At 41.1% G+C, this 24,552-nt stretch overlaps 2 protein-coding genes across 12 annotated transcripts in view; one reads left to right on the forward strand and one right to left on the reverse strand.

Annotated features, from left to right (window-relative positions):
- The first annotated feature begins 3,084 nt into the window (after positions 1–3,084).
- On the forward strand, positions 3,085–8,475 carry LSM8 (LSM8 homolog, U6 small nuclear RNA associated). Its single transcript, XM_054203157.1, has 4 exons — positions 3,085–3,236; positions 4,318–4,358; positions 4,888–5,015; positions 8,221–8,475. Exons 1-4 carry the CDS (start codon positions 3,206–3,208, stop codon positions 8,309–8,311), a joined length of 291 nt encoding a protein of 96 aa, XP_054059132.1. The 5' UTR covers positions 3,085–3,205; the 3' UTR covers positions 8,312–8,475.
- A 12,084-nt stretch (positions 8,476–20,559) lies between these two features.
- LOC128910151 (ankyrin repeat domain-containing protein 26-like) overlaps positions 20,560–24,552 on the reverse strand; it is a 58,051-nt gene continuing 54,058 nt past the window's right edge. For all 11 annotated transcript variants that reach the window (XM_054203102.1, XM_054203093.1, XM_054203082.1 and 8 more), the window contains 2 exons: positions 22,271–22,316; positions 20,560–20,778 (listed from right to left, as the gene is read on the reverse strand). In XM_054203102.1, coding sequence (XP_054059077.1) covers positions 20,630–20,778; positions 22,271–22,316 — 195 coding nt within the window. In that variant the 3' untranslated portion in view covers positions 20,560–20,629. The remainder of the gene's footprint in view (positions 20,779–22,270; positions 22,317–24,552) is intronic.

The following is a 24,552-nucleotide window of genomic DNA, read 5'->3' on the forward strand; positions in this document are numbered from 1 at the left end:
TCCTAGTCCTTCTTATCAAATAAAAACAGTCCTTTGCTGCTTTGTAAGGACACTGTTAAAATAAACAGGTAGATCAGAGATTCTCAGGGGATCGGATATTGAGGTAATGTTGCCATGCAAGTATTTTAAGATTTTATCCTACCTCCTTGTATCCTAATGATCTCATATTCTTGGCCTTTGAAAATGTCTATCTTTATAGAGAGAAGGAAGAGTATGAAAAGGAAAATGTCAAACCACACACCAAAAAAAAAAAATCTTCAGCCTCTTACATGGAATATACAATAATTACTTCCAATCCTGGTATAAGTTTTAGTGGCAGTTGTTAAGCTTTTTATAATAAGAACTTAAAAGGATAGGCATTATGTAATGCCCAATTCCAAAAGTACCTTATGTTCTCTGACATCTATCTCTCGTCATGTTTTTGATAAAGGCTGAGCCATTAGACAAATTCCTGAGAGACTACTTTAGTGTAGTTACCTTCAGAGGTGCTCGGAAATGTCTATCTATTTTTTCTGGCTAATTTGTCTTTAAAAAACTTCATTTTGCTTGCTCTGTAGTTGTGATGGCTACAATGTGAAAGGAAACAACTGACACACTGGAAGGGGGTGAAAAAACAGCATTCTGCTGTCCAGAAATGGTATTCCCCACGGGAATTAAACCATGGGCTGGATGGACACCAAGTTCCGATTTGCAACTCTTCCCAATTTGTCCCTGGAGTCTTTATTGAAATAAAAGGAAGTTGCATTAGTACTAAACTCTAAGTAGCACCTATATAGTAAAATTAAAAAAAAAAAAAAACCAAACAAAATATTTTTACGGTTGAAAGGCAGACATGTGAAAGTCAGGGAATGAAGAACTGAGATGTTTTAAGCAGCGTTTGACCAAAATGAGTTTGACCTCATTTGTGTCTTCATCTTTTGCTACATGATCTGAGACTTCTTTTTATAGGATTCCATCAGTTAAAGAGAACGAAGGCTGGTACCTCATCCCTGTTGAATTAGTCAGTGTTTCTTTTACAAAACTGGGAGTAAAGTAGATGACTTTGAATTTTCAGCTTGTATCAAACACCTGATTGTACCTTCTAGTTATTAAAAATGCATTCTCAGTATTTCAATGTATGAAGATTTATGAAATTTACAGGTGAAAGCCCTGGAAATCAAGATAATAAAAAAAAAAATCTGAAAGTTAATTTCCTCACATTTTTTTCAAAGAATTATTTGTGAGAGCTTTCTCCTATGAATGTCTTCTCAGTGCTTCTGCATATCTAATCTCCTGATCATACACGGATCTAATGTTATTTCAGACCATTTTATGAAGCCCATCACAATCACTTTTTTCACTGACAGACTGGAAAACTTCCCAGATATTCATTTTCTCAGTGTCATCCAAAAACTGACAGAAAGGAGAATTCCATATTCTAAGCTAATTTTCTATCTACTGAAGGTCATGAACTTACAATATTCAATCCAGAATTTATATAACATTTCATTTCATAATATGCTGGACTGGAAATGGCTCACTTTATTTTTATACTTTGAAAGAGTATTTCCCACACAGAGTTCCATCTGAAAAGGTTGTCATCCAGTGCAATAAATAGCCAATACTGTCAAAAAAGTAGGTGGAAGAAAATTTATTTTAATGTGACTCCATGAAGACTATTTGAGCAGTGGTGCTGAAACAACAGCATCGAGCTTCTGCTTTGAGAAGCTTGATAGATAAGACTGTTGTAAGAGGTCATACATGTGTTTAGGTATCACCAACAGTGATATATTATTAAATACCATTAGAGGGATGCATTCATGACGTTGAATATATTGCAATGCAGAGGATGTCTGGATGTACAACACATTACAGTATGCTTCTGAAAGCCTGTTGCACAGTAACTGATTATATTATCTCCCACAAAGATGGCTAAAGCACCAGGATTAGTTTTGTAGCTTAACTTGGTTCTATTACTGAATGTCTGAACTTAATCTTCCCAAGATACTCCTTCTTGTGTGAAGTACGTCTGGCTCCCTACATGCCTGAAAATTGTCTTCCAGCACCACCATTGAATCCAGCAGATTTTATACACTCCTCTATTTCACAGGACTCTCAGGAAACACAGTGTGCATCATGTAGACTGACCAGAAGGAACAGAAGGCAGCAATAATCAGGAACCATCTGAAGAAATAATGGGCCACCAGAAGGGAAAGGGAAGAATGCTTGTGACAAGTAAAGTTGTACAATGAAAAAGCCGGAGTTCTTCAGGACATCCCTATTTGCCATTCCCGTATTTAGAGATTATGGCAAAAGGAGATTAATGTAAACATAACGTCCAAACTTCTGCAGAACAATAATCACTTAACAGTGCACATCTTTTTAAACAGATGTATAGTTCTGCTTGGACTGCATTTCCCCATTAAAAAATGGCACAACTCTTCACTTGTAGACCACAGCCAGGGCCCAAGCGGGTGGCTTGCTGCTATACTCATTTCAGTGTGGGACCTGGGTGCAAAAAAAACACCTTCCCCAAGTCTCTCATCTCAGCCACACCCAGACACCCACTATTTCCTAGAGAAAGCGCCTCTGCTTGGGACTCCAATAGACAGCACTGCAAGTCTGTCCCCGGGCACCCGCCCCACAGCCGCGCTTCGAGGCTCCCCGCTTCGAGCCAGGGCGGAGGGGCACCAGCCAGGCCTCCTTCCTGCCCGCCTCACACCGGCGGCCCGCAGGAAAACAAAGGAGGGGTGTGCAGCTCCCGCGTGAGCAAGGAAGTCGCTACGCCCGGGCAGCGAGGACTTCAAGATCCACCCTCAAGCTGGGCACGGCAACAGCCTCCCCCTCTCCCCTCCAAACATCCTCCCACCAAGATGGCGGCTGAGGGGGGCTCTGTGAGAGGCGTCTCTATGGATGGTGCCATTTGCCGCGGGGAGGGGGGGGGGCAGCATAACAACAACCACCCCCACCACCACCCCCGCGCGACCCCCGGCGATGGCTACTTGGTACAGCCCACCCGCCTCTCCTCGCCGCCGCCGGCCTCTCCGCGCATGCGCAGCCGCAGCACGACCTTCCCCGCGGGGCTGCGCGCCTGCGCGCCGGGCTGCGCGTCACTGGTGCGCGCCGGAAGTGGTCGCGAAGGTCTTGCTGCCGCTTCCGTCTCCGACTCGCGGGAGGTGGTTGTCGGCGGGGGAGTGAGGAGAAGTGAAGCGCGGGAGCCGTCGCCATGACCTCGGCTTTGGAGAATTACATCAACCGTATCCTTCCGTCGGGCGGAAACGTTCCGGGGCAGCCTTCGGGGCCGGGGGAACGGGCCTTCGCTCTGGTTGGCGCCCGGGGGCGTGAGGGGAGGCCGGGTGCGGCGGGCCCGGCGGGTCGGTGCCGCTGAAGGCCGGGCGGCTGCAGCATGGCGCGGGGTTGGGTGCTGCGGGAGGTGCTGCGGGCATCGGGTACCTGCGGGCCCGGCAAGGTGTGAGCTGCCAGGAGATGCCCAGCCCTAGGCCGGCTGCTGAAGGGCCTGTGAAAGCATGTCGGCCAGGGCCTCTGGCCTCCTACATCTCGCTCCCGCGGCTGGTTGTCTTGCCTGGGGCCTTCCTGCTTGGCCAATTCGGTTTGTCTTTACATAAGGCTGGCTTACAGAAGTCCCCTGTAGCCTCCAGTGCTGTAAACCTGATTTTTGCTTGATCTGTGATGAGAGTCACAATGGGCCTGGCCCCTTAAATGGCTCTTAACATGTGTTTAGTTATCAGCTTTACATCATTTGCTCAAAAGCTGTGAGTTTCTGTTTGTGGAACCCTTTTCTTTTTAGTTCTTTGTACCCATAATAACCTATGGGCATTTTTAATTTTATTCACAAACAGTAACATACTAACCCAAAACCATTCAGAATGATGTATGTATGATCATCAAATCGGGATAGTCAGACCTTCAGAGTGAGGGGATGTAGGATCCCAAACTCAGGATCCCTGCTGCTAAGCTGTTTTTAAAGAATTAGCTTGAAGTGTTTCTAAAACTGTTTATGCAGCTTCAATTTTGGGGTAGTGCGGTTAGTAATGGGAAGAGAAATGAACTCAAATCTTTAGTCTGCTTTCAGTGGTGTTCATGTTTGTGTATGACTCCCCACAATTGGGTGAAGTGAAACTTTAAAACAGATTGTCATAAAAATACTGTGTTGTTAAATGTTACTATGAACTATGCTGCGTTTTTTAAAAAAAGAAATGGTGGTAAACTTTTCTGGCTCTTAATGACTCCTAAAACTTACGTTACACATGGATGTTTCATAAAATGTTAATGGTTCTATTTCAGATATCTGTAAACATTTCCTTAATGAACTATCAGGTACTGTTGCAGTAATTACTTCTGATGGAAGAATGATTGTGGTGAGACTTGTATTTTTTAAAATTTTATTTTCTCCCCTAAATATTCCCCCAAATTCCATCATGGCAGTGAAGAACTATGCTAGGATATTATCACTTATATGTTCATGTCTAAGAATGGTTTCAGTGTTTTTGACCACAAGAATCTTAATTTTTCTGTTCATTAATTAATTATTTCTTTGATTTCTGGAAACTTCTGTATGAGGAAGACTAAAATAGCATAGAAATAGTAAAATTAGTTGTCTAGAGGGCCATCGTTGGTAAAAGGGAAACTTTACTTCTTTTAATGCTAAAGATTACTGTAGATTTTAGCATGAACGCTCAGTAGTAAATATAAATACTTTTCTTAAATTGATTATTGCTTTTAGAGTTTCATTCTCCAGCTGTTTGTGTTTAAGCCTGACAATAAAACCTAAAGAGACATGTGTTGTCTAGTACCTTAGTATTGCAACCTTGTTTAAGATATCCTTCATAGCAAAGATCATAAATTTAAAACATTATTGGAGTGCTTTATTTTTGTGTGTTTTTTCAGGGAACCCTCAAAGGTTTTGATCAAACCATTAACTTGATTTTGGATGAAAGCCACGAACGAGTGTTCAGTTCTTCACAAGGAGTTGAGCAAGTAGTGCTGGGATTATACATTGTAAGAGGTGATAACGTGTAAGTATAGCATATTCTTGCTTAAATCAAATTAATAAAAATTTATTGTTCGTGTATATATATGTAATGCATCTGTATACATCTTGATGGCCCCAGACATCTCATATCTTTGTGGGTAGCACTGATAGTACTGTCGAAGCTGAGGCGTATTAAATATAAATAGCAAATATCTATGTTTCTGTTACAGAAGTGATTGCATGTTAAGATTTACTGAGCTGTAAATTAACCAGCTCATGTACTGATAGCGACCTAGGAACGGTCAGTATAAAGCTCAGCATTTTCCTTTGTTGAGTCTAGAGGCATCGTAGATGTTCTTTATGCGAGTCTGTGAAAGGCAGGATCCATCGATGGAGGAAAAGGTAGAAGAATGAACAAAAGATGAGACAAAACTTGTGTGCAAAAAGTCAGCAATTTGTCATATCAGGTTGACTTCTAACAGGATTTTTTTTTAGATGAGATTTTCACAGAGAACACTTCATACTGTAAAACCCATGAAGATTCTGTCTTGACAGTGTAACAGCTGTTGAAGCCGATGTAGTGACAGGTTGAATGAATGAGTTGATAATTGATGAAAAATGCCCTGACAAAATAAGAGTAAAAACTCATTAAATACAGAGAAAAGTAGCTCATGTACCAAACAGTCGTGAGAGTTATAAGAGAAGTGGAAAGAAGGCTGCTAAGTAAGTGGGCCTGCTAGGAAGATCACTTTTGCAGCAGCATTCTGAAACTGATGACAAAAAAATGAGATTACTTTTTATCACAACCGGAAAAAGAGCATGTCGCAGTGACCAACATGTGAGCCTGGATAGGAATTTTAATCTTCTAATTCTACCGAATATTTCTGTACAAAGAAATGTCAAGACTTAGATTTTTATCTAGGTGTGTTTATGTAATATCATTGAGGAAATGGATCATTTTGGAAGGCTTTCATCACTTTCGACTTAAGCTTTTAAGCGAAAATAAATTAATTGATAAATGGACAAAGGTAAGACTAAGCATGCTACTCTACCAGTAACTTTTCATTCAAATAGTACAAATCTGTCTAAAAAGCCAAATAATTTACTACTACACTTTTTCACCATGCCAGGCTGCCTCATTACTCAAATACACTCAAAACGTTCTTTTATTGAAATTATTCTATTTTTTGTAACCTAACTCAGAAATGTATTCGTTAGAAGGAATAATTGTGTATTAATGCAACTCTTAATATACTGAAATTCAGCATCCTTATAGGAAGAAGATCAACGAAAGAACAGCTAAGTAACAGTAACTTCAAGATAGGGGACTCTCAGAAAATTGAGAAGCTCTTGAAAAATAAAATAAAAGATGAAGTCATGGGATAAAATGCTTCCAGACACTCCATTGTGTATCGCTAGAAGCTTGCAGTGAATATGCAGCATCAATCAGAAAAACTCAGTATGGTTCAAAAGCAAATAAAGGTTGTTAGGAGGAAAAAGACAACTTCTGTTTTAGAAGTGTGTGGTGGATTATGAAAACCAGAAAAGCTATTAGTGCTAGAAAGTTATGTGTAAAACTGTAATAAAAATGGTGAAGAAAAGCTGGTTAAAACCCCCAAACCTCTTAAATACACGTGTGTTTGTTTTGCTGTGTGAGAAGCAGAAAGCCTATCAAAGAGACATCAGGAGCGGCAGACATTGTTTGTTCCTTTTACATCTAGGAGAATGAGATCTCTGATGAAAAAGCTGTATTTCTTGATGTGAACTGAAGAGAAACTTATGCTTTGATATCATAGGCAATCTTTAATCTAAGGAAGTGTTTTAAATTGAAGTGTCACTTTGAAAAAAGCTGACAAATGAAATAGTAATGAGCATCCAGGATCAAGTTCTTTTCATGCGAGAATTCTGAAGGGACTCAAATTTCAAATGGGGTTTTATGCTGGTGAATACTTGAATGTTCACTTGGCAGAAGCAGTTTACATTTGTGTTGTCTGAGCTCCTGACGTAGTGAGGATGTAGACAGTGATAGAACTAAGCAAGCTACTCAGCTGACCAGATTTCTGTTTCAGGGCAAGCTAAGTTCCTCTTTAGTTTCCACTGACTGTCATTGGAACCTAGACACCTGTATTGGGATGTCTTACTCTTAAGCTCAGTGTCACCCTCGTCTCTGGCTGGTTTTTTTTTTTTTTTTGTAAATAGCAATTCGCTGTGAAGAAACAATATTAGGAAGAAAGCTAAACCAGCAGACATCGTCATGTCATTGCATAAACACCTAGTATGCTACTGCCTTTAGAGGGGTGCAGTATGAAAATGCATGAAGACCACAAGTGAGAATAAGTAGAGGTATGAAATGTTTTCTGTCAAGGAAAGGCTGAATAGGCAAGGGCTCTTCAGTTTGGAAAAGCACGACTATAGTGGTTATTGGTTGCTGTGAAATCAGGAGGAGTAGAAGGAGACGGGAAGATAATTACTTCATTTAAATTCCTCTAGTTTTTTCTGTTACTGAAAATGGAAGATACTCTGACAATGAGTTATATATAAAGGTATTTCATTGCACACTGTAAAAAATAATTGTGTAACTCACTACAGCAGGATTGTAGCAAACACAAAAACCAGAAATGTATTCAGAAAGGTATTGAGTGGATTAATATAGCATAGTTTCCGGTGGCTGTTAATTAATTTTGTGGATACAGCCACTAGCTGGCAAGTCTCTGAAGTGGTAAATAGAAGGGTATGCCTGAAGGATTAGATTCTTTGCTCTTATGTTCCCATCCTGAGCTAGTATGACTTCTGTTACCTTCATCTTCTTTTCTCTTTAAAGAAGTTCTGGTGACACTAGTGTTTTAGTCCAGGTAAGTCTTAACATAGCATAGGTGATGGATAAAGTAGTAATATTTTATTAGGGAGATTGCAGGAAGTTGTCTTGCTTATCTGATGCCGTATGGACTTAAAAATTGCTTTGGTTAGATGTTACTCTTGAAAAGCTCTTCTCTCTAAAAGGTTTCCAGCTCTTGTTTCAGAGGCTAACTTACTGCCTAAAACAGACCAGTAGTATTTGGTTCTTATAACCTATACTTAAAAAAAACCCACCAAACTTCCTTTATACTCTACTTATAGCTATCAAAATTTGAAGGTCAAAGGACAGAGCTCTACAACTTAAAAAAAAAAAAAGTTCACTAGTTAATTTTGTGGTTTTCTAGATTTGTACCAAGGTATTTCAACAACTGATAACCTGTTTTTTATTGCAGTGCTGTCATTGGTGAAATTGATGAAGAGACAGATTCAGCTCTTGACTTGGGGAACATTCGAGCAGAACCTTTAAACTCAGTTGTGCATTGAAAAGATGAAAATGCACAGGGACTTTGTAAATCTTTGGTTGTACAGACCTATTTAACAATGTGGACAATTTTTACAAATTGTGTTTAATTTGTTTAGTCACCAGTTTTTTATTATGAATATGTTGTAGTTTTGCATGTAAATTAAAGTTTCTACATTTTACTAAAGACGCTTTCACTGAATTTCCTTTGGGTTTCATGCTGCATAATTCCACTGTAAATTATGTACTGGTAATTGCAGGCAAGATCAGTGATAGTCCTGATATTGTGTATGTATACCTTGTTCTTAAAAATAAGATCTCTTTCCTAAAGATAAACCAAGGCTTTTTATGTTAACTCAGGATTATTTGGAGGTAGATTGTGTAACAGTCAGTTTAACCATCTCTAAATGTAATTCTGGCTGTAAGTAGAAAACTGGTTTTTGTGGGGGTTTTTTGTGTAGTGTAGAAAGCAAGAATGTTAAAAGCTTTCACAGTCAAATTAATGACTTATGCATGTAATACGGTTTTTTTTTTGTTTTTTATCAAATATTGTTCTCTAAGTCCCCAAGACTACACTGGAGGTGCAGGAGTTCTTAGTGCCTTAATGCTTGTAGACAAACTAAATTGGAGAAAGACAGACTTTTGAGCAGGAACACAGAACCTAAACCAAATATACACATTTATTTGAAGCCCATTAAATTCCAGACCAACTCATTCTCTAGCTTCTCTCAGCAGCTGTCACGTTGCTCAAAATTTGTGTAGGGGTTATAGAAAGAGAATTCTGTGTTTGCTAATGTGTAACCATTGTCTTGCTAGAGTAGTTCAGAAGACACAGGAGTACTTTAGATAGAGAAATTATTTCTTTTAAATTAAATTTGCCGTACTTTTGAACATCAGGATCACATGTACCCATAATAGGCCTCTCCTTATCAGCCACTGACAAACTAAGTGGGACAAGCTCTGTGTGGTATCCTGTGTTATAGGCCACATCCTATTTACTACCCAGCAGAAATACTGCCTTGGTGGCAGCAAGGGGGAGTTGGTACTATTGGACAAAGCTGTTTTCCTTGTCCTCTAGTGTGCCAACAGGCCCCATATATAAGTGTGCTGTTGAAATATTCGTTTTTTTAATACTGACTTTAATATTAAGTGGGATTTGATATTTTTCATTGCAAGTATGCTGATTGGAAACAAAGTACATTGAACTGAAGGTATTTGTTCCCATGAAATCTGTCTCAATTCTTGCAGCTTCCAGCTTGTTTTCTGAGATTGTTCTTGGTGGAGCACGTGAAGCCCAGCAAACCTTTTTTGCCTTTATCCGTCTTGTGACCTAGTAAAAGTAATGTCTTACAGTTTTCTGTCCACACTTCTGCAGGGAATTGCTGAGCAGACATTGAATAAGACAAATCAGGGTTTTTCTGTAATTACTGAAAGTCAGTGAAGTCTGGCTATAATTAATTATGTCAAAAGAATTGATCAGTTTCATTAAAGAGTGAACAAAATTGTGTATAGTGAAAGGCCCTTTTGCTACTGAAACACTGATATCGTCACAAGAGAAAAGAAAGAATAGAAAGTGAATTGTATTGATAAAGAACAAATGAAGCAGATGATGTAAATTAGCTACTTTAGGGTTCAGCAGAAAAATGCAGAGGCAAAGAGTAGAATCAGCATGAGCTGATTTTAAATGCACTACTTGGCCTTGGCTGTATTAGGAGAGTTATAGTTGAAATACATAGGTTGGGTACTTGTAGAAGCACTGGAATGACTAAAGAAATCAGTTGCTTTATAGCTGAGGAATTATGTTTGAAGTTGAGTTATGGAACGTTAATGCATATGGAGAACGTCGGCCTTGAGCACGTCGTTTCCAATGCAACTCCTTGGTCCTGTACTTGGTTGAGGGCATAAAGTATGATGAGCTGCTGATGTTAGTTGAAACTTTTCTCTGTCCTTGAAGTGATGATTTCAGGTGCAAAACTGTGGAACCAAGGTGGTGAAGATGATCAGTAAAATCCGGGGGCTGACCAAGTGAGAATTCAGAGTAGTTCAGGAATTGTCGGAGCAGTAAAAACATGATCAGTAAAAACACCTGTACACAGGTGTTTAAAAGAGAGATGGCAAACCCTGTCCTCTTCCCTTCAGGTGAGTGACCTCAGGTCTTGCGTGCACTTTTTCTGGACCTGTGAAATTGTGTGTGCGGGGTGGGGGGGTTGGTTACAGCTCAAAGAAGTTAAGAAGTGTCTCTACTGACAGGCTGACCTAAACTTAGGGTGTTCTCCAAGGGGCTGAGAAAGATAAGTTTAAACTCCCTTTCAGAAAAGAATCCTAACAAAAACTGGCTGCACAAAGCCCAAGTGGGTTGATGCCTAGCGCGCTGTCAAATGGATTCTTCTGCAATGAGGTAGGCAAAGGATGGCCAGCTCACAGGTCTGATTGGCTGGCATTGTGGGCAGTAACATCCCTGCCAAGACGTAGCCTGCTCAGAAACAAAGTTCTGTCTAAAACCTTAAAACTGGCAGCTGTGGAGGTTGCTTACCTTCGTGCATAGACAGCCTCAATGTAAAGCTTTTCAGAGTTGTGATTTCTGGCTTACACTCAAACTTTGTTTCAATTTCTGCACCAAATTTTGCTTCAATTTGATGCCATTGGTTTTGGTCTGGATTTGACCAAAGCATCTTCTGGATGCACTCATGAAGGGATCAAAACCAGGAGAGCCAGTCAGAAAGGGTTTCTTGAAATTGAATCTAGGGCCCAGTATGCTTTTAAAAATTGTAAAACAAAATTATAGCCTTGTGAATTTATAGGACCTCTAATCTATAGTTGATAACTAGGTCCCTGTAAGTATATGGTGGAGAGAAAGCACTCAGGAAAACAGTATTTGATGCAGGAAGTTGAATTACAACCAGTCTGAAATAGCATTTTTATTGAATCAAACCTGTAGTGCAGTCCAGCTAAAAAGATATGTCACCAATGAAAGCCAATAATTTTTTTATAACATTAATTTACTCTCATAAAATGAATCAAAGTAGGAAAAATAAATGGGATTGAAACAAGAAAGGGGACGTAGAGTGATGGCCTTGTATTAGTCATTCTAAAAGAAGAAAGCTAGAGAATGTTAGTCCCCGGAGGAGGAGGAAGTCAAGGGTGGAAGCTCAGCAAGTGTAAAGGCTGTGTTTGTATCTTGACTCCAGGTGAACCCACACTGCAGCCAGTGTAGCAAAAGTGTTGAAAGTAGCGGAGAGCTAAAACACAGAGGAAATGAAGTAGAGCTGTTTTTTTGAGAGGAAAAGTTATCTCCTCAGATGCGGAGGAGGTCTGAAAGAGACCTGGAATGGAAAAAGAGCAGCACAGAGCATTCCTGTGTGTGGAGCAGGGGGTAATGCCAGTCGGTGTGTGCCAGCTGGCTGGGGCAAAGGTTCTCCTTGCCATTTTTCCCACTCATTGTAGAGATGTAGCAAAGCAAGTGTCTCCTAGGAGATGAGGAGTAGCATTGTCTGCAAAATGCCTCTGCTTTATTCTTACTGGAGGGAAAAGTACTCTCAACAAAAAAAAAGAGTAGCTCCCTTTTCAGACTTGAAGGCATGCCCAGTGAGTGTGATGGTCAGCTGGTTTCTCAAGGTACATGAAGAGCCCTACTAAGATGATAGGAAAAAGGGGTCGTAGTCCATGGTGTTCTTGGAAACTGTCTTTTCCTGTTGAGAGCCTAGATTAAAGATCCAATGAATAACAGGTGATGTTCAGTAACATCCAGCGAGTCCTTGCAGAGTAACAAACCAATTTTACAGAACTGAGCAGGGCAGAGAAAGGTGATGCTAAGGACAAAAGGAAGTAACGCTGAATTGGAGGTAATCGTCATATTCCATTAAATTTCCTGCATTGCCCTAGGCTGGTCACTTCCTCCTTTTGTTTGTTTAATAGAGATCTTGGAGTGAAAGAACAAGTCTTCACTAGTACTGGAAAAGGATGCCTCCAGTGAAATAACTGAGCTGGCTTATAAAGAGATTAATTATATTCATCTGGTGTGCGTGAAGCAATGCAGAAGCCATCTTCTGTGGTCCAAGGGCAACTTCCCTAGTTGCAACCCATGTGAAATGCCTCCATGTCCACTTCGCATATTTGTAATCAAAGTTCTTCAAATATTACGTGGCCCATGGGCAGGTTAGTGGGTTGAAAGAACAGGGATTCTGTTTTGAAGACTTATTCTGACAGTGGAGAATTTCTGTGCGACTCAAGCATTGTTATCAACTGTAGCCTGTTATCCTTAGTCCCTGGAGTTAGTGCTTGTTCTTCAGTCCGTCCATTGTAGAAGTAAAGCAGCTGAGAGACATGTCAAACATGCTGTGCTAGAGCTGAAGATAAAATCTGGGTGGTTTGTATGATAGATTTATCTCACGGCCATCGCCCTACTACTTTCATAGCAAATGTACCAGATCTGTACGCTTGAGGAGGTGCTTTGTACCCATGATAACGTAATTCCACCTCTTAGTCTCTGCTGCGTGAGGCTGCACTCTGCTAAGAATTTTATTCTGCAGATTCATGCAGAAACGATCCTAAATACCAGGGGGGTGTTCTCCGTGCATTGGTAAGAAAGGATTTAATTTATTTCACAATTAACATGACAAATACCAAGCCATGAGCTGTTGTTCTTTAGGAATTAAATGACAATGACCGTGAAGGCGCCTCTCGAGAAGGTAGAAGCCTTGGTTTGAAGAGACTTGGAAACTACGAACATGAGTCATGCCAGTGAAACATCAAGATGGTTTGTGCTTGCTGGTTACATTTGGTCTATGGTACATTTTGGCACCTGCGTATGCAACTCCACTAATTTTTACTGATTATGTTCTTATTTCTGCTTTCCAGTTGGGGAAACTGTGGTTTATTGATGAAATGATGCCTGTGGATTATTTTTTTTTTAACTGAAAGGAGTTCTTCAGTTGCAGTAAAGATCCAGAAAAGCTGCATCATATCGATCAGCCTTAGCTTCCCTGTTGCTTAAATAATAAAGCATACTTCATGTATCAGGTATTCACAGATAAAAAACCACGAAACCCAGATGTGCCAGAAGGTGATGTCTGTGCAGACCAAGCCTTGACCTCAGGGAGGGAGAGCTTGTACCAGGCTTAGGTTAAAAACATATGACAGAAGATAGTAAAGAGCTAGGCATTTGTCCTGGCAATCCTTTTCCTGATAGCTTCTTCCAGTGTGCTATCTTCTGTCTTGGGGTCCTTTTCAGGGGCCTTTTTTTTTTTTTTTTTTAACACCAATTTTTACAGTAATGGCAGCAATGCTGACATTTCTTCCAGTAGCAGCATTTTCACTGAAGAAAATAAAAGCTCCACTGACGAAGGTGGAAATCAAAGCTGAAAACACAATAGCATTCAGACCTTTGCCAAGAACTACTTGCTAGCGCTAAAAGCCTGACCTTATCTAGGCGGTAATATCTTCCTTCCTGGAGCTTCGCAGCACGTTCCCGGAACTCTGGAACTTGCGTTGGAGAACGTGCTGCTGCCGTTCAGCCTTACATCAGTAACGGTGCCACCGAATGCCAAGAAATTTCACTCAGTGCTGAACTTCTTGACTGCTGCTTGCACTTCTAGATAAAAGGTGTTTGTTACTCGAGGGAGCACAGGGGCACATGCATGTACTGGTTTTGTCCATGAAAACATCTTTAATGCTCGTCCTGCCATCTACCTTTTGTTTTATGCTCTAGATTTATCTTGTCTTTTATCTAGTGTTGTTTTCAGCACTGCCAATTCCAGTGCTCTGCATGGAAACGGGAGTGGAAATTTTACACGTGGAGAAACAGAAGAAGCCGGATTTGAAGTAGTGAAATCCTTAAAAAATAGAAGTAAGCAGGATCGAAACCTGTGGAATGTGGACAAAGTTAGGTTTTGCAGCAGCGCTCATTATAGCAAAGTTCTCTTTAACACAGATACCATTGTTGTGCATGTCATTCATGTTACGAGAAATACTGAGAAATTGTGAGAAAACATTCTCTACTCAGAAATATTTTAAGGCACTAGAATTTCATATGGAAGGTTCCTATCCTAAAATGTTATTTTTCAATTATGGTTCTTCCTTTGGACTTTTGTGCTGAAGTCTCTGGGAATTCTTACTTGTATAATTTCAGACTTCAACTCTGCTTGTGATGCAGATGGAAACCTGCGTGCAGATGAACGCTGTGACGTTTCTGCAAACTGGGCCGAGCTGCTGGTGGTGCATGGCAAGGATCTGCAGTGTTTGCACTGATGGAACATGCAGGTGACGTAGTGTCCTCAGATACAGGGAACAGAATGTCAAATTTGTATTAAAAGCAACATGCGTGCAAAAGATCAGGAAAAAACACACAGCAATAAAAACCCTAGCTATTTACAACCAGTTCAAACTCAGTTTATAGCATTTCTGGTGAATAAAAACAATTCTTGCTAACTACCACCTAAAACCCCCTTCATCCATACCATTTCATGTACACAGGCTGGAGTCACGGGGGTTCTGTTTTGCAGCGAGTTGCAAGGCTGAACAGAGGCCAAGGCAGGAAGCGATAATGGCTGAGGAGCTGATGCCGATTGAAAATGTGTGATGCTGCGGAGGAAATATCACACAATAGAACCTCAGCTAGATTGGAAATAGATTTCAAAAACAGGGCACATTAAGATGTAAACAGTCAATAGGACTGGGGCCCGCCTTTCTCCTAACAATCAGATCATTAGCAGTAGGAGCGTGCAGGGTGATTCCCGTGATTAAGCTGCAAGTGCAGAATGCGTGAAAGCGTGTGCTCATCAACGCCGAACGGAAACAGCCTTCTTGCTTTTTGCTGTGTTTCTTCTACTGCTTGTCCTAACTTATCCTGGATACAAGAGTCAGGCATAAGTGCAGCTAAATCTAGGAAATGCAAATGCTCGAGGTCTTTGAAAAGTTAAACTTCAGTTTCTTTTGTGTAACTATGATGGGGTAGGATCGCCCTCTGGAATTGTGCTTCTGATTTTCAAGATTGTCTCCCTGAAGAGTCATCAGCTGACAATTGTCAGGATGCGAGTGGAAATGGTCTCTGATGAAAAATGGAACAGAATACGAATATTTGGTGGAGTTAGCTATTGTTATAATTTCAGTGATGATTGTTATGTAGGTGAAGGGGACGGCTCCCTGTTTTATCTAGAGACTAGTTTGACATCTTGCATACTTTATAACATCCATCAAGTAATTTTGAGTTTTATGCTCCGGCCAGTGCAGAAAGCAGTAAGACAGTCGGACTTCAATCTGGGAGTAATATATTTTATTTGTGATAAGATATGTATGATGCTCCACAACCACGTTGTGTATGTCAGCACTTTTGGGTTTGGTTCTAATTATGCTTTTTCTGAGTTTCAACAGCCAAGCGCAGATGCCAGCAGAATTGTCCTTTGCTGAAGGGGAATTCCAGGCTACCCCCCTGCTCATGCCACGCTTCAACACACAGATGGGCTCAGAGCGATTCCCTTCATCATCCTGTGCCTTTAAGCTGCTGAGCATTATTTATGAAAGCACTGAAGTTTCCATTTGCTCGGCCACCTGAGCCGTAGTAAATTAATGAAGCGAGAAACTTCTAAGATGACAAAGGCTCTACTACAGCACCAAGAAAGGCTTAAACAGTGAAGATAATCTAGACGTAAGGAAGTATAGATAGGTTGCGAAAGCCAGTGATCCATCATTTTTCCCTGCACTTCTGGTGCATATTTTTCTCTGTTCGCTTCTGTCTGTGTGCCCAGAACATCTACACATCTTGTCTTCCATGTCCAGAATGAAAGCTGATTTTTCTCACAGTGACTTGGGCCCCCTCATGTGACAGATGGCAAAATGCAGGTGCAGGATTTTCTTTCAGGAGTAAAGTTGGAAAGTAATACAGCCAGTCATTTATAGAGAGGAGATTAAATTCAGGCCATGCTTAAAGTAACTTCTTACTTGCCCCAAAATAGATGGGCCAAAAAGCCCCCCAAATATGTCATTTTCTGGATGGAAGGAGGCTCAGCTCCATTGTGGATGCCAAGAAACCAGGTTTTAAAGCCCAGCTTCTTCAAAATACTGGTGTGTTTCCAGGATACAGCCCTGCAACTCTTCAAAGTTAGGACAGCATAAAACAATTGGAGTTTATTAATGGTAAACAGAAAGGCACATTGTTGATTAGGGTTAAAGACGAGTGTTTGAGTCAGGTAATAACTTGTCATTCTTGCAACAGGGAATCCACTTGTGTAGACAGGATTTTGGTAATATAACTGGAGATAAAAAGTGACTTTTCTCTAAGGCTGTGGCAATTGGCAGTTCATTAGCAAGAAGGTGGCTGGAAGCAGTGTTCATGTAGATGCCATTATTGTTTATAAGTATGGAGGAGACATTTTTGTTTGTTTACAAAGATGCCTAGAGCTCCACTCTACATAAAGGCACTGCTATAGAACTCTGGGGATGGGCCTGTGAGGTGGGAGCAGAATTTGTACTCTGTTTCTACAGTTAAAACAGAAATGGCAAGAGAAGATTAAAAAGTGAAAATCGTCATTTGTGATACACAGCTTTGTTCATAAGATCTAACTAATATGTGGTCCAAATTATCCTGAATAAAACATGGACTGTGTTGTTTGCCTGTGTAACAGGCACTGTCCTTGTTGTGCTTATAGCAGTGATTAATTTAATAGTAATGGTTAATAGGTAGTAGAATGGTCAACTATGACAGTAACCTCCACTAAAGTAGTGCTTAAGCTTAGGGAAAGGTGGTGCTATCAATGAAAAGCAATTTCCACCATCAAGGTGGACAGTGTCAAGAAATATAGTTATCAACTTGATTTGCAGGTGCAAACAGCGAACACCATCTGCTACTGGCAATATGTTACCAAAGGGTGAGAGGAGGCATAAGTCAGACCGACGGAACAGTAACAGCCGAGTAACTGCTTGTCAGCCCCTTCTCCCCGGGGCCCTTTCTAGCTATCCTGATACCTCCCAGCACCTGCAGGTTGTGCTGGGTGCTTCTGGCTCTCGTTTAGAAGAGGTCTATTACAGTGATGATTTCCATTGTCTTCTCAAACTAGCTGTACTAGGAAAAGGCATGCAAAGACATTATAATTATAAGCGGATTACGAAGAAGTCTTTCTCACTGCTATTTCTTTAAGCATTCTGCATTGTTAATCTGTTTTAGAAGTTAAATCAGTGAGCAAACAGCAACATTAACAGGCACTGGTATGAGGAAAGACTGGGACAGCCACAAAGAGTGTAAATTGACACCAGCCAAAGGTCTTCTTGTCAATTACTTGGGGTTTTATGGGTAAATAACGGGTACAAAGTGACAGAGTGTTGAGAAACCTGACCCATGTGCATGCTGGAAGCTGTTGAGGTACTGACTAATTGACTGTTGGGTTACAAGCTCTTCTGCTTGTGCCCCACAAAGGAGGCAGAGAGACCATGGTGGGGAGGGATACTGAAATAATACCCTGCTCCAGCTGTACCCAGACCCATCACAGGAGCCATCAGCCCTTTGAAGGCCCATCTGCACCAGCCCGGGGGAGCAAAGTGGCCCAAGGGAGGGCAGGAACCCAAATTAGGGACTCAGAGGAACTGGCTGTCCAGGTCCCGCCTATGGCTGTCTCTGGAGAGCCTCAGCCCCATGGTTGAGGTGTGAAACCATCAAGACGGGTTGACAGCTCAGCTACAGGGCAGACTGTCTGTGCTCGGCTGCTGGAGGGATCCACATTGTTCGTACCTATATCTAGATATCTATGCCTACAGACAGAGCTATATCCGCATATGTATCTTTCTATCTATAGGTATCTTTGTACCATCCCATCCCCATCAGGCTACTGGATTTGGCAGCTTGCTTACAGTAGGTACTGAGTAGCCGGATTGCCCTGTTAGGATGAACTGTAAACAAAATGATCTTCCACATTAAAGAACAAGAGCTGCTAACAGGGCTGCAGCTGTGCTTGATCCTCTTGTTGAATAGAATACCTGAATCAAGAGTTCAAGGCAATAAGAAATGAGGTTTGTGACAGGAATGCTGGGTGACAAGCAGCAAGAACCAGCCACCCACTTTTGAGAATAGGTTTTTCACCAGCGAACATGAAAACATACACAGCAACTTTGAAGTTAATGAATTGACTAGACTTTCCTTTACTTGCTACCCTGATGGTAACAGTTAGGAACAACTGTTAATGCAAGATGTTAACGCAGGCTTTCAGTTCGGTTTGTCCAGCAGCCAATAACCTTCGCTTCTCACTGCCAGCCAGGAGTAAAGAGGCATTTACGTTTGGCTTTTCCAGGCAAATAGGACTTGTAGCTTGTTTGGTTTTAGTCACAGGTGGTTTATCTCCATATCCAGATAAGGGTGGTAAGGGGTACTTCTAAGGTGAAGAAAACAGGACAAAGTTGGTCAGTATGGCTATTATAGGACACGAGATTTATATTCCCTCTGCAAAGCATCTGAAGCAGTTAGAGCTGTAGAGGTCAGCAATGAATTATAAGCTGGTGCCTGGATATTTCAGAAGTCAAGGCTTACTGGGTGGACATATTAGTACTATGGTAGCACTACTCATGATTTCCCCTTTTGCAAATCTATGCTGACTCCTCCCCGTCACCCACTATCTCCTGCCCAGACCACAAGAAGGATTGCCCTAAAATATAGGAAGAGTTCGGGAACTAATTATTAGCAATACCTTGACTCTGGTTCAAGATCTTAACACAATTGTGCTTCAAGCCTCCCTGGAGGAAAAGGACATGGATGCGTGCTGGCCTTTTGCCTGGCTTCCAGGACATGCTGAAGATGCAGCTGTGAACAGAGCTGAAGTGAGCAGAGGAGAGCTCTGGAGAGTTATACAGGCAGGGAACAGGCTGGAAGGCAAAGTCAAGAAGGAGAACAATGAAACAAAGACATGTACTAGATTACAAAGTTTATTAAATATCAAGTTGAAACGGAATCTCTGGAATTAAATACAGTGTATTAACTTCACAAAAATGTATTAATATAAAAAAAAAAATAATAGTGCCACAGCAGCATTCCTTGCTTTCCTCACTGCCTGTTAACTCAAGTCCTTGAATAATGGGTAAAATTCACAAATTTTTCCAGTCGTAATTCATCTCAGTACAACCATTCTTACTTTTCCAGAATTGGGACTTTGTTCCATAATCTTCTGATCGCTAGTGACTTTTGCAGACAGGAAATGATGACTGCAGATCTTTAGTAACAACGGGTAACTCCCTGAAATAAGTAGAACTGTTTGTTTTATTGACACAAATGCCCCACAGCATTGTCTAACATCTGGGCTACAGCCACTGTATCATCAGCTGCTAGCAGCAATAAAAAAATTGGCTGTCCTATTGCACGAGTACTGAGGAGACTGAAAGTTGAGATATTAACATTCCTTCTTTCACACCCCCCCCCATCCCCAATATGAAGTGTTTCAGGCCCACCACAGGTGTTGATGTAGGAACTGTGAATGTCTAAAGCTGCAGCAATTTTTAATACAAAAATCAACATGAATACCATGAGAGGCAATGGGCACAAACTGAAACACAGAAGGTGCCATCTGAACATCAGGAAACGCTTCTTTACTGTGAGGGTAACTGAGTACTGGCACAGGTTGCCCAGGGAGGCTGTGGAGTCTCCGTCCTTGGAGATACTCAAAAACCAACATAGTCCTGGGCAACTGGCTCTAGGTGGTCCTCCTTGAACCAGAGGGCTAGACCAGATGACCTCCAGAGGCCCCTTCCAACCTCACCCGTTCTGTGGTTCTGTGATACAAAACAAACATACCAAAAAGACCACATAACAACTTTCTTGGCACTACTATACACTCACAGTAATTTTAAACCTAAGGCGCATAAATTGACAGCAATGTAAAGTGCCCTATTCTCCAGCTTGAACACTGGTAAAACTTTATCAGCAGAAATATTCACTGCATCAGGACTGAAGCAGCAGGCTCAAAGCACATAAAATAATGTCCTAAGCGTTAAAAGGACACTGGAAATATTAAAAGCACATAGAGCGAAAGGATGAAACAGAACAAAGGGAATGCTTTTGTTAGAACACAGAATGTGAGTGGAGCAAAATAATGCATCTACCCTAATAAGAAACATTCTAACAGCTCTGTCAAGCTCAAGAATCAAGACTAGTCAATCTGCTAGTCAGAAAAAATAGATATGGTTCTTATTGTGAGTGCAAAATAAAACCATGCATCAGTAAACAGATAAGTGCAATGTGCTTGACATCCATTTAATAGAGTTAGAACTTATATTCAGACTGCAATAAACACATCTGAACTGTGGGATGGGAAACCGTGGATGCACTATGTAAACAAAATGATTTCCAGAGCCTTTCCCTAGCATTTTGTTCAAATCAAATAATTTTTGGTTAAAACATCACGGTACTCCTGTATTGCCCTGCAAAGGGGATCCTGGTCAACATGGACATTTTTTGAAGATCCATCAGTAGATACCATGGGAGAAGCTCCAGCAGATCCAATTTCAAGTTCAGCAGTGGCTAGGGAGAAGAGAGAAGTTTCCTGGTGTTACTTTTACAGTAGACGGGGCCAAATAAGTCACTGTAAAAACATTATGGGTAACTGCAGAGACTGCAATCCAGAAAGAGATTTAAAAACTTCCAAGAGAACATAACATTGAAAGGGCTAGACACAATGAAAGAAACACATTTTCCCATGTTTGCTTATCAGTCAACAGTATTTCTAAAGCTAGTGAAAGAAATTCCAGAGGCTACACACTGACCATCTTCAGGAAATCCACAAATGGCTCCTGCTTACACCAGTGTTAAATTTAGCCTCCTACAGACCTCTTCAACCTCAAGTGTCTGTTTTCCTTAAACATTCAAACCAGTGATTTATTGGAACACTAGTGCTAAAAACCAGTGTCTGCATTCACTGTGACAAACTTTGAGAGAATTTGCCTGTGAAAATGCAAACACCTTTGCACTGCAGTCAGGCCAGCACAAGTTTCCCAGCCTGGCACCTCTTCTCTGGAGGGACATTTTTTGTAGCTTGTCCTGGCAAAACCCTCTTTCCCCCATGAAAACACATACTCAATGAAAGCAAACCCACCTTTGCTGTCTTTCCCCAGCCACATCTTTAAGACAAGGTCCCCAAACCAAACATACTCTGTGACTCCTAGCAGATGCGCAATTATGTCCAAAATGCACATGGATGCAATGCAGTGGCTTTGAGTCCATTCAGACACATGGCAAGAGCTATGGAGCTACAGATGGACACTCTCTGCACGATTAAGAGCATACAGGAACAGAAGGAAATGCTCTCAGGGGACACCTGCTTTGAAATAGCACCAGTGACTCCAAAGTGGTGACTCTGGAGGAACAATTATCATGAAATAGGTGGAATTCCTCTTTGGACATCTGGCCTCATATTATAGAGTGTGTTTTATGCTGTGTATTACAAGCATTCAACTCACCTTACGTTTGCCTAAACATTACTGAATGATCTTTCCCTAAACAAAAGATATCTTTTGTCACTGATTATATTCTTCTTGCTCATTCAATAAGACTGCAACATATAAATTACAAATACAAGCACTGAATAAGAGACACAGCAAAAATCAAGAACTAACAGCAGAGAACGTGTATGGTTTAGTGCTGAATGCAGTCTATGTACATGGAAGGAGAAGTGATGGCTGAAGTCCATAAAAATCTTATCTCAGGGCTTCTTTTATGTTTTTACGTTCATGCTTGAGGATCAACTCTAGTGAAAGGGGACTTCAGCTTAAGCCAAGTGTATCTGTGTGGGAGAAACGGGTTTTCTTTGCGCTTGTTTTTTTTCAGGTAACTGTTTAACATTCTACACAATATTTTGATAAGCAGGAATTTTTCACATTCAAGCCTAAACTGGCAAGCTAGCATAAAAATCCCTGTGTTTAGCACAGGAACTTGACAGCTTTCAAACCATTATTTTCTAGAGTTAAGAACAGTCATCTTTTTCCTTAAAAACATTCCTAATGTATTGACACATTACCCTGTTCAAGTTCTTTATTGATTTTTTCATCCAGTTCCCGCCGTACCTAGAATTATACAGAAAATATACAGTTAATATTTTAACAGTTACATTTTTGTAATATTAATCTTCTAAGACATTTTTAAAACCCACACATAACATGTCATAAAACCTAAAAATATCCACCCAAAGAGAGACATCTTGGTTTGGGGTTTGATTTTTAATGAAGAGAACCTCTTGGTGAGCCAGGCTGTTGCAATGTTAAGTATTGCACAAAACAATCTGTAACTCACCAGCTGGTTTATAACTGGGCATTTAAAAAATATACAGGAAAAAAGCCCAGTGGAGTTATTACAGTGAAGGTATGGCTAAATTCCATCATCAAATACATGAGCAGAATGTTAGCTAAATGCTGAGATATGCACAAACGCCATCCATAGGGACAAATTCAGTCGAGGCTGGCTTCTGCAACTTCATAAGAGAAGAGGTGCAAGAGCAGCTGCTGCTGACATACACCATAGAAAAAAGCATGTGCCAATATTCTTCTTTTCTCCAACTTAAGATGGAAAATTGGAAGAGCTCCTACGGATCATGCCAAGATTTTTCTTTATTGTTATTACAAATACCATGACACACATACATAAAAATATATGTGACTCCTACATTTTTTCCACCAAGTCTGTGACACACAGAAGTGACTTCCAAAACAGATACCATACAGCTTCCAGGCCTACGACAGCCATGAAGATGCTGAAGGGCTTGGACCACATGAACTGTGGAGAGGCTGACAGCTGCGACTCTTTCTTTACTGGAGTAGAGAAAGCTCAGAGGACCTTATCTATGTGTATGAATACCTGGTGGGGGGAGTAAAGAAGATAGAGCCAGATTCTTCTTAGTGGTACCAAGTAAAAGAACAAGAGGAACAGGCACAAATCGAAAGAGAGGAAATTTCATTTTGACATATGACATTTATTTTTTATTTTTTTAACTGTAAGCGTGGTCAAACACTGGAACAAGTTGCCCAGCAAAGACTGTGGAGTGTCCGTCCTTGAAGATGTACAAAACCTGGCTGGACATAACCCTAACAACTTGCTATGGCTGACCCTGCTTTAAGCAGGAAAGGGGTTAGACTAGATGATCTTCAGAGGCCCCTTCCACCCTCATCCATTCTCTGATTCTCGGATTTTAGTACTGAATCCCCTGGGGAATAAGTATTTATTTTATGAAATGAGCAGACTCACCTAGCAGCACACCAACAAAAAAAAAAAAGAACTGAAACACTGCACAATGTGCTCAAGAGGCCATACAGAGCAAGAGCCTCAGGAAGGGAAGCACTCTGCATGCCCTCACAAGAGGAGCAGTAACAGGCAGTAACTCCAGGGGCCAAAGAAGTGGGGCCATAAACCAGCAAAGTGGAGGGAAGAGCCCTCTCTCCAGGACTACAGGGATAGCTGTGACCAAATTCACCAGCTCCTCCAGGAGAACCACCACTCTGCAGTACTTTGTTGAACAGGCTGTGCCTTCAGAGCTGGAAGAGGGGAGCACAGAGTTGAAAGAGCAGAAAAGGAGCCCTCTGAATCCCCAAACCTCTAATTGTTTTCAAGCAGGTACAAGCAGCGGTAAAATCCTGGGAAGAAGGTAACATAAAAAAGTAGATAGGTAACATAAATAGCAGGTAACATAAAAAGCCGGAAAACTAATGCCTAGACCAAAAGATGAACCAAACCCAGGACCACTTCTAAGCAAAGCTGTAGTAGTTGAGGTGTTAGAAGAAACCACTTTCCTTGGTTTCTAGAGCTTTAACAATGACCAGAAGGTCCACAGGACCCTCTGCAACATGTGTGGATGAATCAAGAGAAGAACAAGATCTTGTTTTCCTCTTATTCATTCCATGAACATCTTTGTGATTCTCATCCATGCCTAAGGAAAGAGAAATAGGTGGAAATAAAGCCAACACAATGATTTCTGAAAGGGGAATGAAGAGCCAAGCAAAATACACGTTTGAGGACTATAACTTGCCTCCACTCTTCTCCTTCCCCCCAAGCCCCTAGAAAAGGCATCACAGCTGACTATCCCAAACTTCCTGAGTAGGTACTTTTCATCTTACTGCACATCTCTTCAGGCAGTAACATACTGGCTTCACTTGCAGCAGTCACCTTCTCAGTAATTCTTTTTCAGAAGCTGGTGTTGACTTACTACTTACCCACATGGGTTGCTTGAGCACAGAGTAAGTCAGATCCTCTAAGACTCCATGAGATGACACTTAGAGTCTAGGAACTCAACTTCAGCACAGTACTGGTTCT

Source organism: Rissa tridactyla, chromosome 1 (assembly GCF_028500815.1).
Source record: "Rissa tridactyla isolate bRisTri1 chromosome 1, bRisTri1.patW.cur.20221130, whole genome shotgun sequence".
In the NCBI taxonomy this organism is placed as follows: Eukaryota; Metazoa; Chordata; class Aves; order Charadriiformes; family Laridae; genus Rissa; species Rissa tridactyla.